Source organism: Diadema antillarum, unplaced genomic scaffold (genome assembly GCF_040938485.1).
Source record: "Diadema antillarum isolate AM-2024a unplaced genomic scaffold, OU_Dant_1.0 scf00000081, whole genome shotgun sequence".
NCBI classification, from domain to species: Eukaryota; Metazoa; Echinodermata; class Echinoidea; order Diadematoida; family Diadematidae; genus Diadema; species Diadema antillarum.
The window spans coordinates 1,259,972-1,277,679 of NW_027270970.1; the positions used below are offsets into that span (position 1 = coordinate 1,259,972).

Below are 17,708 nucleotides of genomic sequence, written 5' to 3' on the forward strand. Positions count from 1 at the left end.
ATATCTCAAGAACCGTGTGGTGGTTTTACATCAAACTTGGTATGAGGGTATATCCTTGGGGGATAATACTTTGTGTGGATTTTAGGGTCACAGGGTCAAAGGTCAAAGGTCACAGATTATTTTGTGAAAAAAAAATTTGAAATTTCATGTTTTTCTCCATATCTCGCAAATGGTTCAAGGTATCTTCATGGAACTTAGTATATATGCTTGTACCGATGGGCAGTGATTATCTAGGGAAGTTGGGGGTCATGGGTCAAAGGTCAGGGGTCAAAGGTCAAGGTCAACTCCTCAAAATATCACTACTTTCCTTATATTTATGCAATGAATGAAGGTTTTTTGTTTTTTTTTAATTTGATGTATACATGTACTATTACCCAATATATATTCTGTGGGAAGTTTCTTGCCAAGAGGTCAAAGGTCAAAAGGTCAAAGGTCAAGTGAAAGTGCTGAATTGCACTTTTTCCTCCATATCTCAAAAGTAACTCACTTATAGGTATCATCATGAAACTTACATATTTATGCATGTTCAACCTAACAGTGATTCTCTTTGGAACTGTGAGGTCAAAGGTCAAAGGCCAGGTTTAGATAATGCTATTTTCCCATTTGATACTGAAATTATACTTTTTCTCAATACCTTGAAAACTTACTCAATGCATAAACTTATAAAAGGGTCAAAAGTCAAGTAAAAATCATCAGTTCCCCAAATACCTGCACTCTGACATTTTAATCATTCATCCAATTGAACCTAGTTCTAGGAAAGTGAACATTCAGCACATTTGTGTCAAACCTGTCATTTTAATATTTTGCCAATTGTTTGAAACTGTCATCACACATTGTCAAGACATTGTACTATAGACCTATTAGGAGAACCATGCATTATGGCGGAGGCATATCAGTCGCCGTAGCGATATATCTAGTTTTGATAAATAGTAACTTGGAGTAGCTTGCTGTTTTTTTATTCATTGATAGGCCCCTTCTTGCTTATGAACCGTCTTTCTGCATGTGCTCCTTGCGCTTGTTTTTTTTTTTTTTTTTCCGCTGTAACGTATGCAATTAACGTGAAGTTGGCATTGAAGAAGGGGAAAAGTAACCATGTGTACATGTGTTTTGATACTTAAAAGGCATTTTTCATCCTCCATAAATGACTATCCCTGCTTTGCAGAATGTATCAAGTACTGACGAAAATGTGAATATTCATATTTGCACTGTCGACATCGTTACTAGACATAGTGTTCCATACCTGGTGTTTGTCGAGCTGCTGCTTGACCTGATCACTTGTCTTTTCGGGAGCTTGTTCGGATGCAAGAATCTGTTCCACCTTTGCCAACCAGTCCTGCAATTTTTGGAGCTTTAGTGCTTTTCTCCCGGACCTCCTTTTGCAGATTTCTCTGCAACAGATTAGCAGGATTGGAATGAACCTTGACGTGACAGTGCTTTGAACCAACAAGTATGGAAGGTATAACACCAAACCAATTCGAAATAATCAATAACATGGAAACCTTGAATGTATTGTAACGCCTTCAAAAGCAAAAATCCTCTCATTTTTGTTTCTTTTTTATTTTCGGCTTTCAAGCCATCCTGGAAATAACATTATGTAAGTATAAGTCATACTTTCAAGTACTCTACAGACTTTTTAAAAGGAAATAATCACTAAAAAGGCCGCTAGTAACTCTTCATCAGCGACCAGTGACTTTTATCTTTTTATTTTGTATTGAGCAAGGAAACGATTTTGTGAGCTTTTTATGATATAGCCTTCCCAGATACTTCAAAAACGATGTATTTTCAAACAGAAATTAATGCTAGTTGTCCGCACTGTTACTTGATTATTACTGCAGCCACGCGTAGAAAATTAGGCATTTTATCGATTCTGAGATACCATTATAATCATGCACAGTTACACACTATAAAGATACATGTTATCAAACTTTAGATGTGTGGTGCATTAAATTGCCTACCTCAAGCTTCTCTAAGTTCTCGATGGCCTGTGTGAGTGTCTTCTGGCGGTTTGATGACTGAGTCACTACAGTGTCATACTGCTCTCGGAGCTTGCACTGCCTGTCCCTAAGGAGCTTGCTTTTATTGGGCCCGATCCTGTCTCCCTGATTCTTGAGGAACTGTTCGATGTCTTCTACACACTGTAGGATCGGCTGCTGGTGAGCTTCAATGTCCGTATACAGCAGCTGCATCAAATAAAACACACAGAAAAATTAATCCACTCATTTGTCACATTGCTCACCTGATACCGCCTTTGTAACGGCACAAAATTGTCGCCCCTGCATTATTTGTCGCCTGGCGACAAATTGTACTGCTCGTGCAGTTTCCAATTTTTGGCCTCGATGGCGACAGTTTGTGCAGGCAAAATGAAACGTAGTTGCACAATTTGTCGTCGGCCATGCAACATGAATTTTGTGGTTGGGGTGGTTGCTCCGGTGTTATGTTTGGGTGAGATGGGTATGACTGGAGAGTTATGCGTATGTATATGTGTGTGTGTGTGGGGGGGGGGGGGGGGACTGCATGGTAGGTGTTGTGTATGATTTGTAGGTGCGGACCCTAAACGAATTCTGATTAAATATTAATCAAAATGAAAAGAAAGTCTTCAGCAGCAGGCAGGAGCTAAAGTCTAATATGGCAATGGAAATGCCTTTAACGTGTATGAGCACGTGTTAGAGTTCACAGCGGCACTGATTTCAAAATAGTACATGTATGTGTGTATCAATTTCAGCGGTGAGGCGGGCGATATAGGAGAGAGAGACTGTAAAAAAGGGAGTACGAGGGAGGTACCCTTTCTAAATGTTTTCTGTCTTTGTTCTCTCTTTTTTTCCCTGCATTCATTTTCTTTCATCAATCTAAACTTCAACTTCCATATCACTATTCTTTGTCCCAGAATAAGTTTGCCATGCTCTATGCATGAGCGAACAATTTCGACACACCGTACACAATCGTAAATAATTTCTCAAACGAACTGCCAGATGCACACTCTAAATACATACGTATTTATAAACAAGCACCAACAAACACTGAAATCATTTTCCCATGTTATAAAAAATCTAGCTTAAAATGGTCGGTGAAATCCTTGTACTGGTGTCAATATTTGAAAGTGAAATCATTTGGTCATAGAGCAGTGATGTTGTGACTGGTAGGTTGCAGGTTCAAAACCCATCGTGCTTTGAATGGGACACTTGGGGACACTTGCAGTCAAACAATCTGTGGCTGTAGTGGTCGACAGTACAAAAACACCAACAAAGGTTTCTACGGGAATTATGCTTTATTCGAAGTTTCGCATTTTCGTTTCACTTGATTCCATAATTATTTCCATATGTGTAACTCCATTCTTAGTTCCATTCATGATTTCTTGCATAATTCGGTGCATAATTCCGTGAAAACTGTTGAGTAATAATGTATAATAAAGAATCATAAGTACATGTACATCAAACCAGTTATCAGATTCATAATTATATAAACAGAGTTTCTCAGATGAAAAATCTAGTGAATACCTTTATAGACTTAGTCTATTCACTTCACTATAACATTTTTGCAATCCAAATTACATATGAATTGACAAATGAAAATGCAGACCAATACCATAGGCATCTCAATTCTACTACCTCATTTAACATAATGATGTACATGTAGATGAACTGACTCAAATCTAAGAACATTCACGATCAAAAATGAATTCTTACTTGAACTGTCCAACCTTCAATTGAAATAATTATCAATATTTTCTTACTTATTTATTTTGGTTTGTAATTTTAAATTCTAAATTCAATATTAAATGTATATACATACATATACATAAATGCAAATAACAACATAACTTTTCAGAAGTTTTATGGGTGTGTACAGATATACATGCCCTACTACACAGCAACTGCAGTGTACATTACACTCACATCAACAATATATTTTTCTAAGTTAAATCTTATTAACTGTTTCTAACTTTATGCTTCAACAAATCATGGTTTTACTTAAACAAAGCAAAAACTAACCTCTTTGCCTGCTTTTTGCGAGGTACTTTGGATCCAATTCTTCAGTATTCCGGCAGAAAGAGGATCCATGTTGCTCACTACAACCTACATGTGGTCCAGTCCATACTGGCTTCTACCGTGTGTGCATGTGTGTGTGTAGCAGCTGTACATTTAGCTGTGCATACACATGCATGGTGCTATGTCAGGTGCATTGTCTAAGAATGTGCTACTACATACAATATGTCACTCTGTACAAGGGTCAAATTGGCAACAGGCTGGGTGGGAACAATTTCAGGTGTACTTTCACCATATTTCATTTAAGCAAAATAAGACATATATATTTTTTTCACCATTTTCATTCAAAGCAGTTGCCAATTTGCAACCAAATTACTGGTCCAATTAATTCTAAGTGTTGCCAATTTTAACATCCTCAAACGATTTTGCATAAAATAATTCATATGAGCCAATCCAACTTGAACTATGATACTTTCATCACATGGCTCCTTTAAATTAAGAATTAATTTACCCTTAACGCATTCATTCAAAATCAAATCAAACTGCAGATACTCCTGATTATCTTTAACATGACACAATTTCATAGGAGTGCCAAATTGAGCAATCTTGTGACATATCATTGAATGCATGTAATACTAGTACTTGTAGATAAACACATGCGAACATTCAATGCACTCGTATTAAACTGACTGGATTCAACTCGAATTCACTATAATAGAAAAACCATTTCTGCCACTTAGGAAATTGAGTAGTTTCATGACTCATATTTCTTAACTGATGAAACTGCAAGTACACACGTTCATAAGTATGCATATTTCCAATTGTTTTAAATAAAAATGTACCTTTGGCTTAAATTGCACGCATACTCAATACACACAAAGAGGGGGAATTTACATCTCATCAACCCTTTCCTTGTGACTCTCAAATTTACATGTTATTCTGCTCAGAATTAAATCGTGCAATGTTTACCTTCATAGTTTTACCTTACTAATTGTCGTCTCAATTTCATACCCTTTTGAGAGTACAACATAAATGCAATTTCGTAGTAACCTTTATAACATGAACAAGGTACATGTAGGACACATGGGATATTCTTGACCAATTGATATCTTTTATATTCAGTCTCATTGTAGTACACAAAAATGGTATAGTCTTGAATTCAGACCCTGAAACACAAAAAGGAAGCATTTAGATGAGAAGTTCACACACTTTATATTCTTCCAATGAGCATCCATTGTCTTTTGACTTCACCACAACAATGGAATGTATTAAATACTTATTGGTATTCTTGAGTTCAGTCTGTAAGTTGGATTTTTCACCAAATTAAGTTCCTGATGGTGAATTGGAGTTCAAATCATCATAAATGTCTGAAATTTGTCCATTTGAGGCTCAGTCTATTTCGAATAGTCTTAAATTTCAGTCCTGTTGGCTCTTTGGCTGGGAATTATTCCTGGTCTACATTAGAAACAAGAAGAACCAGCTTGTGAATGGGGCGATCAAGGTAAGTCACTGGGCCCTTTCGTTTTCCCTTATTGTCTAATTTCGTGTCCCCTACTGCCAGTTTCACCTTACGAACCAAGTCATCCTTCGATTCATACACCTCAACAATTCTTCCAAGAGGCCATGAATTTCTGGGAGCGTTATCATCCTTGATAATCACTACATCTCCTACTTCCATGTTGGGATGTGGCTTGGTCCATTTCTGCCGCGCCTGCAGCAGATTGAGGAACTCTTTCCTCCAGCGACTCCAGAATTCATTAGCCAAGTGCTGGACTCTTCACCAGCGTTTCCGCGCATAGACGTCCTCACGACAGAAGCTTCCCGGAGGTGGAAGGATGATCTTCGTCTTTTGAGTCAACAGATGATTAGGAGTCAGTGGAGTTGGATGAGTAGGTTCATTCAGAAATTCAGTGGTTAACGGGCGACTGTTCACAATGGCTGCTGCCTCACACATCAAGGTCCTCAGGGACTCGTCGTCTAGTTGCTGACCCGCCTGATGAAGCAGGACATCTAGGACTTGACGTATGGAACGTATTTGCCGTTCCCACACTCCGCCCATGTGGCTTGAAGCAGGTACATTGAATTTGAAGGCAATGAAGTCGCATCCTTCCTTGAGGAGAAGGTCCTTTACTCGACCCTCACTGGATTCAGCACACCGCTTGAATTCTGCCTCGGCACCTACAAAGTTGGTTCCCCTGTCACACCTCAGTTGCTTTACAGGGCCTCTCACAGAGATAAACCGCCTCAGAGCGTTGATGAAGGCATCCGTGGTGAGAGCATTCAGAACTTCGATGTGCACGGCTCTGGATGCCATACACGTGAAGATCAGTCCGTAGCGCTTTAGTTCCTTTCTGCCTTCCTTGATCAACCACGGCCCAAAGCAATCAACTCCAGCATACGTGAATGGTGGGGCAGGGGTAAGACGGTCTTTGGGCAAGTCCGCCATTTTCTGTAGTTGCGGTGGTTGTCTGAGTCTACGACATGTCACACATTGGAAGATGAACTTTGCGACGAAGTTGCTGCAACCCAAGATCCAAAATCCCTTCGTTCTGAGATGGTTGATTGTCATACCCCTTCCTCCGTGAGCAACATCGGCATGACACTGGGATACGATTAACTTGGTGAGATGTGTCTGAGGTAAGATGGCAGGATGCTTGCTTTCGAATGAGATGTCCGACCTTCTCAGACGTCCTCCCACTCGTAGAATGCCATCATCATCTATGAAGGGGTCAAGATGATGCAGACGGTTAGCGCCCTTGCAATGACGTCTTTTTTCTCTTTTGCTGTGACGTTCATTACCCTCTACTGCTTTCATTTCACCAAGGGTCTGTCTTTGAATCAGCTTTATGATTTCTTTTTCCGCTTGAAGCAGTAGTTCGGTACACAGCGGTTCCATTACGACCTGCTTGGAATCACATTTTCCATCTCTTTCGTCCCGTCGTGCTTGGCAATGTTTCCGTAGGTGCGATCTGAGACGAAGACAGTTCGCCACAGCTCTTTTTGCCCGATACCAGCTGGATAGATGATCAAATCTTTCAAGCTCCAGACCGTTTACTTTCTGCAAAGAGGCATGGGTCTCACACTTCACTTCAGGATCTTTAGGAAGAAGGACAGCTTCCTCTTTCGTCTCGTCTGGGATTTCCTTTTCCCAAAGGAAGTCTGGACCAGTGAACCACTTTGATGCTTCAATTTGATCGATCGTCAGTCCTCTTGAAGCACCGTCGGCTGGATTTGTTTTTGTGCCGATATGCCTCCATTGGGAAGATGAAGATTCGTCTCTGATCTGGCACACTCTGTTCGCGACGAACACATGAAATCGTCTTGTCTCGTTCTTGATGTAACCTAGCACTACTCGACTGTCAGTCCAAAAGATCTCTCTGTCAATGTTGAGATCTAGTTCAGTACGAAGAAATGAGCTCATTCTCACGGATAGGGTTGCTGCAGTGAGTTCCAGCCTTGGTACGGTGACAGTCTTGATTGGGGCAACTCTGGCTTTGCCTATCACCAGTGTACAGCGCACCTCTCCATTCTCGTTTGTCAGTCTCAGGTACGTACAGTGGCCATAACCCAAGTTGCTGGCATCACAGAAATGGTGTTACTCTGCATTCTTGATTTCTCCAAAGCCTTTGGGTTTATAACACCTGTCGATGGACAGCCTGTCAAGTTGGAGAATGTCAGCTTTCCACTTGTCCCACTTGGATTGCAGTATGTCTGGTAGTGGATCATCCCATGCAGCGGAACTCCTGCACAGCTCTTGCAGTATTAGCTTCCCAGGCAACAGGAGGGGAGCTAACAGCCCAAGGGGGTCAAACACTGACATAACGGTCGACAGAGCACCTCTCCTGGTCAGTGGCTTGTCTTGGAAGGTCATCCTGAAGCGGAACTTGTCTGACTCAACACACCATTGAACCCCGAGTGCTTTCTCGATAGGAAGATGGTCATGTAGAAGGTTCAATTCTTTAACTTCTTTAGCTCTGTCATCTACTGGAACTGATTCTAGTACCTTCCTAGAGTTAGAGACGACTTTGTGAACATGTAGTCCTCCATGTTCACACATTTTCTTGGTTTTTGAAATCAGTTCAATGGCCTCTTCCTCTGTAGCTACTGCTTTCAACCCATCATCAACATAGAAGTCCCGATGGATGAACCTGGCCGCATCATGACCTATCTCATCTGCCTTGTCTGTAGCTATCTGTTTCAGGCCATAGTTCGAACATCCAGGGGAAGAGGCAGCCCCAAACAGATGCACATTCATGTGATAGTCAACAGGCTCTTGATCGTAGTCTCCATTTGGCCACCACAGGAAGCGCAAGTAGTCACGGTGCTCCTCGTTGACATGAAACTGGTGGAACATTTCTTTTATGTCACACATAAAAGCGACATTCTCCTTCCTGAACCTACAAAGAACTCCGGCTAGAGCATTGGTCAGATCAGGGCCCGTCAGAAGGTGGGAATTCAAGCACTCTCCCTTGAATTGTGAGCTGCAGTCGAAAACCACTCTAAGTTTTTTCGGCTCCTGCACCCCATGATGAGGAATGTACCATCGTTTGCCTGATTCGCCTGGTTCCGTCACCCTTTCAGCATATCCCTTCTGAATGAGGTTATTCATTTGCAGGACGTACTGCTCGTAGTAGATGGCATCATTTTCAAACTTCCTCTTCAGGTGGTTCAGACGTTTGAAGGCCACTGATCTATTGTTAGGCAGTAAAGGCGTCCGTTCCTCTTTGAAGGGCAGTGGCATTTCATAATGCCCACTCTGTGTGATGTGGATCTCCTTCTCCATCATCCTAATGAACTTCACGTCATTCTGTGAATAGGGTTTTTGTTTCCTATCTGGTGTGAAGTCAGCCTCTAGAAGTTGGATGACATGAAGGGGAGCTATTTCTTCCTTCATTGTCGTTGGACGCACGAAGATCACTTCTGATCGACATCCTTGTAGCTGAACCTCTTCAGGCACAACTCGCACTGCTGTACGATGGCTCACACCAATTGGATCGTCGTGACTGTCAGCATACTCTTCGTTCACTGTGCCAACAATGGTCCAGCCAAGGTCTGTCTGGACTGCGTATGAACCTCTATCATCAGGAGAGTGGATGACAGCACGTGGAGCAAGAGCTTTAGCACAGTCGTAGCCTATCAGGAGCCCAATTTCAACATCTTGAAGAGGAGCTATCATGTTTGCAATCCTGGACAAATGTTGGTAGGATCTCGCCATGTCAGGGGTGGGGATATGATGTCTATCTGCTGGCATAATATCTCTCGTGTAAGTAGGAGGGAGGTTGATTATCTTCTTGGAGTTGTTGAAAGCTTTCACTTTAAGACCAGTCACCTTTTCACTTGCTATTCTCTCATTCGCCTTGGTCATCGTAGAAAGTAACAGGTTCACCTCAACTCCTTTAATTCTCATTGCCTCCTTCGTTTCTGTGAGGATGAATGATGTATCTGATTGAGTATCCAGCATAGCGTAGACTAATCTGTCCTCATGGCATGATTCATGCGAAAGCCACACAGGAACTATCATTGAGGACTTTGTTGAATGACTGGAGTCCAAATTCGATGCACACGATTTTGATTCCAGCATTTCCTTGACATCCCTTTCTTTCTTGGCATCCTGTTGCCGTTGCTTCCACTCTTCATCATGCAGAACAGTAGGATGCTTTCCTTTACAAGAAGAGCAGGTCTGTCTCTTCCTGCATTCCTTTGATAGGTGTCCCCTCTTAAGGCAGCCGAAACAGAGTCCATTCTCCCTGACGACCTGTCTTTTCTTCTGCATCGTCTCTGCACTGAAAGAAGAACATTCGGCGAGGTGGTGCTGACCCTTGCAGAAGATGCATGAAGGTGGCCCTTTCGCTGCAGATCCATCTCTCTGATTCCGATGCTGGGTTCCTGTCTGCTGAAAGCCAGAAACAGCTGACTTCCTCCTATCCTTTGGTGTCTGCAGCGACTGAAGAGAAGTAACAGGGTCACACGCGATGACAGCCTCTTCATCGATGAAGCTAGTGAATACAGTGAAGGGTGGGAATGTTCCCCACTGTTGCCTCCATTCAACGACTTTCCTGCTCCATTTCACGACCAGCCAATCGGGGAGTTTCATCAAAAGCTTCCGGTTTTCTCTTTCATCATCAAGATGACTTAGATGAGGAACATACTTAGAAGCTGTGTCACACTGCTTCAAAAAGTCTCCAAGTCTCCTCAGTCCGGTTGCATCTCTCGCTCCTATCTTCGGCCAGGAGTCAAGCTTGTCACGATAGGCATTGGATACCACAAAATGATCTCCGTATCTCTGTTCCAGTGCCCTCTTAGCCTCATTGTATCCAGCAGCATCTCCGATCATTGAGTAACCTTGCACCAAAGATCTCGGCTCACCAGTGAGATACTTTAACAGGAAGTAAAACCTCTCTCCAGGGGGAATTCCTCGATGCTCAATCAAGGCATCATAACTTCTCCTCCATAATGTATAGTCCAGCGGGTTACCTGCGAATATGCCAGGCTCGGGAAGGGGCAGTCTGTTAAAGCAGAGCAGTTCCTTCAAACTGTTAGCGAGAACATCGTGAGTACTGCGCTGGTCTGCTGGTTGCTTTTCTTGTGATGAAGATTTAACGTCATCTTTCTTGGGGGCACCTTCCACAGGGGAGGTATGGTCCTCCATCTTAATCGCTGATTCGACTGGGAGAGGACTGACTTCTTTGTCAACTGAACTAGCTTTTGAAGAGATCGATTCTTGATTGTTGATCCAGTCTTGAACTCTTCTTTTCGATGAACGGGAACCTGATTTTGAAGACAGAGTTCCTCCTTTCAACTGTAGGATGATCTTCAAGGTCTCTCTCATTAAAGATGTGTGCTCCTCTTCCATCTCTTCCAGCTTCTCTTCAATATCATCATCTGTATTTGCTGAAGGAGCTAAAGCTGTGAGCTGTTCTTGCGCGGAAATGGCCTTATCCATAGCCTCTTGCACTAGGTTGCGGGATTCTTTGATCACCTCGACTTTGACGTCATCTTCAACCATAAGTTGTCTATGTTTATTTGCCCTTCTCCTCCAAAGTCGAACGGCATCTTTCCATGTCTTCATGGTGACGTCTGTTTGGTGTTGTAAACCCTTCTCTGTGGGTCTTCTATCCCGTCTGCTATGTACCATCTCCTTCCGACATGATGAAGTTCTCTTAATGGTGGAAGAGTCACACGTAAATGAAACAGTTTCCTAATCAGAAGCAACCTTCATCGTACTGGTAGTAATCTCATTTTTCAATCGTAGGGCAATTTCATAGCACGAGCTGCGAAAGTTTTTTACTGAAGGTGTTGTCGTTCATAGTTTTCAACCAAGAGTTTTCGCAGAGAGTTTTCACTGTGGCTGTAGTGGTCGACAGTACAAAAACACCAACAAAGGTTTCTACGGGAATTATGCTTTATTCGAAGTTTCGCATTTTCGTTTCACTTGATTCCATAATTATTTCCATATGTGTAACTCCATTCTTAGTTCCATTCATGATTTCTTGCATAATTCGGTGCATAATTCCGTGAAAACTGTTGAGTAATAATGTATAATAAAGAATCATAAGTACATGTACATCAAACCAGTTATCAGATTCATAATTATATAAACAGAGTTTCTCAGATGAAAAATCTAGTGAATACCTTTATAGACTTAGTCTATTCACTTCACTATAACATTTTTGCAATCCAAATTACATATGAATTGACAAATGAAAATGCAGACCAATACCATAGGCATCTCAATTCTACTACCTCATTTAACATAATGATGTACATGTAGATGAACTGACTCAAATCTAAGAACATTCACGATCAAAAATGAATTCTTACTTGAACTGTCCAACCTTCAATTGAAATAATTATCAATATTTTCTTACTTATTTATTTTGGTTTGTAATTTTAAATTCTAAATTCAATATTAAATGTATATACATACATATACATAAATGCAAATAACAACATAACTTTTCAGAAGTTTTATGGGTGTGTACAGATATACATGCCCTACTACACAGCAACTGCAGTGTACATTACACTCACATCAACAATATATTTTTCTAAGTTAAATCTTATTAACTGTTTCTAACTTTATGCTTCAACAAATCATGGTTTTACTTAAACAAAGCAAAAACTAACCTCTTTGCCTGCTTTTTGCGAGGTACTTTGGATCCAATTCTTCAGTATTCCGGCAGAAAGAGGATCCATGTTGCTCACTACAACCTACATGTGGTCCAGTCCATACTGGCTTCTACCGTGTGTGCATGTGTGTGTGTAGCAGCTGTACATTTAGCTGTGCATACACATGCATGGTGCTATGTCAGGTGCATTGTCTAAGAATGTGCTACTACATACAATATGTCACTCTGTACAAGGGTCAAATTGGCAACAGGCTGGGTGGGAACAATTTCAGGTGTACTTTCACCATATTTCATTTAAGCAAAATAAGACATATATATTTTTTTCACCATTTTCATTCAAAGCAGTTGCCAATTTGCAACCAAATTACTGGTCCAATTAATTCTAAGTGTTGCCAATTTTAACATCCTCAAACGATTTTGCATAAAATAATTCATATGAGCCAATCCAACTTGAACTATGATACTTTCATCACACAATCTATTCCCTGACAAAGTTGCCTAAACACCATACTGCTTAAAAATGAAAAGTAAAGAAATCTTGGTGCCCCAATGGGTTCTCCAAAGTACAACCATTTTTCCATTATTCTGAGTTTCCAAAACTGGCCCTTAAAGTTTGTTGACCCCTGTCTGTGACCTTTGATCTTGTGACGACCTTCACCTCCCCAAGGGCCATGTATCTTCCATCCAAGTTTGGTCACAAACGGACAAAGGGATCAAAAGTTATGAGCCATAAACGAAATGCGCCCTAAAAACTTAACATTGGGCCCTAAAAGTTCGTTGACCCCTGTCTGTAACCTTTGACCTTGTGGTTACCTTCAACTTCCCAAGAGACATCCATCACCCAAGTTTGATTGCCATTGTAGCAACATGTGCTGAGTTACGTGAGATAAGAGAGTCAGGCAAGTAAACTTTAACGTATGGCCTCAAATGACCTTTGACCTTATCATGTGACCTCTTACGGCACCATAACATGAAGGTACCCTCAGTGCATCCATCACCCAAGTTTGATTGTCATTGTAGCAACATGTGTCGAGTTACATGTGATAAGAGAGTCTTGCAAGTAAACTTTAACGTATGACCTCAAATGACCTTTGACCTTATCCCGTGACCTCCAACAGCACCATGACATGAAGGTACCCCCAGTGCATCTATGACCCAAGTTTGTTTTTTTTTTCAAATGATAGAATTTATTGATTTCTCGAAGCAACATAATTTTACAGAGGATAAATGAATTACAAAGTTATTACTTCAACACAAAAACATTTCTTTGATACAAACAATTTCAACACTTATCTGTGTTTTTTATGCTTTTTCTTTCAAATATTTAAATAACTTCTTACTAACAAACATATTATAAAGGGTCGTACATGCGAGAATACCCACTAATGCAAAACATAACTGTATATACCCAACCAAAAATGGGTTTGGCAGAGACCTCCAAAAGCATCTGATTGGACAGCCCCCCCCCCCCCCCCCCCCCCTCCGTATTGCGGAGAAAAGTATTTTATTGTCATAATTATTCAATTCCATTTCGAAAATAGGATAAAATAGCTCTTGGCAGTTCGAAAGCCCGCCCAGGCCCGCCCGACATGGCGACGACGAGTGCACAGTGAATAACTTCCACAGGACCATTGCAATTGACTACACACAGCCCCGCCGCCGTACACAAGTGTAACACTTGTGCATAGCGACAGGGCCGCGCACAGCCACATTGCAATGTACAGCTAATAAAAGGAAATTCGTAAATTATACTAATAGGCCCCATGGACAGAAAATTTAGAAATTAACAAACCACATTCACCCGCCGTCCCCACGCTCAGGCAGGCCCCCAGCGGACTTCCGGCGAGCCATTGGAACGCCAATGATGCACCCTGCCCGAAAGTATGTACAGTGTATACATTTACATTACACACGCCACACCCAGGCAGGCTCCTAGAAAGCCACCGGGTTGCCACGAACATACCCTGCCCGAAAGCATGCATAAATTAACTTACATCATAACAACGTTAGAAGAAACTTGCGGGTACATAGACCTTTAAACTATTTTCATGCATACCTCCCCAGCAAAGGTTGCTCCAGGCAACCCGTAAACACGTCAATATCCACCTGACGTTGCAACAACTAAATGTGACCCTGCACCTCAAAACAAACAAAAAGTCGCCAGACATGAATTTTTAGTTAAGACCATATTCTGAAAGAGCAGACTTTAAGCTTTAAAATGATGTATAACTCGAATCAAATGGACTCTCCTAACCTATCTAAATATTGGAAAGAAAGCACAAACTCAGGAAAAGTGTGAACTGAGAAAAGAGGCTCTGAAGTACTGTGTCTATTCAAGCGCTTAATCTTTACCAAACCGTGCTGGCTGTGCGATGAATGGGACAAAAAACAGGAAGTAAACCACCAGAGTAACAACAATGAAGGGATTATCAAATTAACATGAAATTAAGCATGCCTCATTAACACATTCTGTCCATAATTAATGCCAACTTTCAAAGCAGTAGCACTATCCTTTCAAAAGTTTTTAGAGTTGAAACTGAAGAGTGTAGACAAGGTTTTTCAGAAATGAAAAAGGGATTCTAAAGACACACCTAATCACGCTATTCTACCAAAAATATTTTAGATAAACTGCTAAAAAAAACACACTTTCCTGCCCGCTTTATGATACCACATTTTAGCATAATGTAAAAGAAGACCCGCTCTTTCAGAAAATCTGAAAATGTCAAGTTTGGCTAGGTTGACCCATTTCACTTATTTTCAGTCCTCACGCAAAATCAGAATGTGCGACTTTATGTTCGTTTTGAGGTGCACGGTCACAAATGTATGCAAGGTGGATTCCAAGTATGGAATCATTTTCTACAAACAAAATCGAATGTTACCAGTTTCCGAGAGAAAATATCTCCATATATTTGACTACGAACCAAATGAAAGTGTTGCATCAGCCCCATCCTTGGATCATCAAGAAACATGAAATACACTATATAAACGAAACAACATCAGACCGTTGAAATAAGTTGAACATGTCTCCATTTATCTAAAAACACAGTGATTTTACCTTGGTTTAGATATACAATTTTCTTCAATTTCATAATAATGTTTCAAAGCTTTTTGAAATAACGCCAAAGATAATGTATTGTTCTTACATCTTGTGGCGAATATGTAATATTTGGCATATAAGAAAACAGAATTCAATGTAGTGAAAGGACCATTTGAGATTCCAAATATGAAATCGTTAAATATGAGAAGAACTTCGTCTTTCAGAACTTGTCTTTGGAACTCTCTCAAAAAACGTTGAGTATAAGGGCACTCCCAAAACAAATGTGTAATTGTCTCGGTTGTATCTAAACAAAAGGTACATAAATCAGAATCTGACAAACCAATTTGTTTTAGCAGTTTATTCACCCCGAGGATGTTGTGTAGAATCTTAAACTGAAAATAACGCAATTTTGTCGACAATGAACTTTTAAAAGGAATGAGATAGATTTTTTTTTTTATCCAGTCAGTGACTGGTTCGATCAAAATTGAATTCCATTTTTCTTGTGATTTTGGAACTTCACGAAATTTATCTACACATTTTCTATGAATAAATCTACATACTTTAGGAGCTTTCTTAATATCAAGAATCAGTTCTTCTTGATAATTTTCATCTTGAGTTTGAGGTTTTTTAACAACATTTTTCCAGTGAAGAGGAATTGCAGATATGATGGAAAAAAAATCCAAAAAATTACATTGAATTTCATATTTATTTCTAAATTGTGAAAATGAAAGAAAATTACCCTGTTCATTCAAAATATGATAAATTCTCGTAATACCTTTATTTATCCAATTATGCTTAACAACAACTTTTCCGTTATAATGCAAGAATTATTCCATATAACCTGATTATGAATATGATTATCTTTCAGGAGGGTTCTGAGAAAAAACTAAATTACTCCGGCAGACAAGAATTTCTCGGATGAATATATTTCCGACCTGATTAATCATATCCTTGCAATCGAGATTACAAATCCAAAATAAGTCTCCACCGAGATCTTTCATTGACAAATCAAAGAAGCATTTCCAGCTACCCCTACTATCAGGGTTTAAAAAGCGTTTTACCCATGCGGTTTTAAGACCAACAATCATTGACTGAATGTGTATCATTCGTAGTCCTCCCTCACTATAATCTGCAATAATAATTTTACGTTTGATGTTATCTGGCTTCTTGCTCCATATAAATGAATATATGAAGAGTTCGGTTTCAAAAGGTACGACATCCGTAATTTCAAGTTCTGAGAAAAAGGCGATTAGCAAGCTCAGACTGGAATTATATTTCCCCCTATTATACTGCTAGATGATACAACACTAAAACCACTCTCTAAGAAAATCGAGGTCCATTCATTTCTTTTCTATGAATTAAACATTTCTTTATTTTTTTGTGGATGTAGTACCTTTTGAAACCGAAATTTCACATGCCAGAGATATATTTAGTGTGACGTTATGACATGTTTCGCGGATTTATTCTTTTCAGCAATGGTATTGATGGGAATGGGATACGAGGTCAAGGGGGACTAGGTAATTGACAATGCCCTGCCCTATTTAGCATCAAGAATAACAAACCAATGTGCATCACTAATGCCCCACTTCTCCCTTACTGATTAATATTTTGAATGAATGACTGTCATTGGTCATAAGCATGGGGGGATCCATTATGCGTGAACAGTTATAGATTGGGAGGGGTCACAATATCTCACCAGGTGTTTTCTCTTTTCAGTTTTCTCCTTTTGTTTTTCTCTCACGAGCTTTATCTCAAGATTTCTTATCTTTTTCCTCTTTGTATTAAATTTTTGGCTATTTTTCTCCCTGTGAATTCTCCCTTCAAGTGTCTCAAGAATACTGTATTCATTATCTTTTCTTCATTTTTTTTTTCAATGTAACTTCTAAGGGAAAAGGTGGAAAAGCAGCATCTGAATGTGCTGTATTTTCTCAACGGTGTAATTATTAAAATTTATTACCGGTACATGAATTTCATTCTTGTATGTTCTTTACCAGGTAAGATAAATCTGATAATCTAATAGTTGATAGAAATCAAGACAGTCGATGAGTCATATGACCACCTATACTAAACCCACATTTGGTACTATCTTTGTGACATTGTATAAGTAAAAGATGTCATTTACAAGAATGAATATAAATCTAGTGTTCAAAGCTGTTATGTCACTATGTACTTTCAAGCTCTGGGGCCTGGTACTTGACATCATGCACGTATGGAACAGCACAGCATACCCACAGGTAAAGCACTGTTGGTAGGGATGTCAGAATTTCATGCCATTGTTTACATGTAAGAAAGTAACTTTGCTTTCAGACTAGTTGTCAAACATTTATTAGCTGTTAAGCTATTTATGTAAGAAATAGACCATACCTACAAAGTGTCTGTACTTTATTCTGGGGACAATTAATGGCTCAAACTCAACACCCTAGCAGTAACGCATGGTACCGGTAACTATAACAGTAGATGCAGTATGAGGGACTACATGAGAGTCGCGTAATTTCTCCAGTTTCTCCTTTGCTCTTGTCGACTGCTTTTAATTCACGATCCTTCCTCTGGGATGGTTTG

At 40.1% G+C, this 17,708-nt stretch overlaps 1 protein-coding gene across 2 annotated transcripts in view; it reads right to left on the bottom strand.

Moving 5' to 3' along the window:
* Positions 1–17,708, bottom strand: part of LOC139717748 (uncharacterized) — a 29,285-nt gene that overhangs the window by 324 nt on the left and 11,253 nt on the right. Inside the window, exons 5-6 of one of the 2 annotated variants that reach the window (XM_071629253.1) lie at positions 1,956–2,180; positions 1,241–1,433 (exon numbers count right to left, since the gene is read on the bottom strand). In XM_071629253.1, coding sequence (XP_071485354.1) covers positions 1,272–1,433; positions 1,956–2,180 — 387 coding nt within the window. In that variant the 3' untranslated portion in view covers positions 1,241–1,271. The remainder of the gene's footprint in view (positions 1–1,240; positions 1,434–1,955; positions 2,181–17,708) is intronic. The other variant, XM_071629254.1, reaches the window with a different exon arrangement.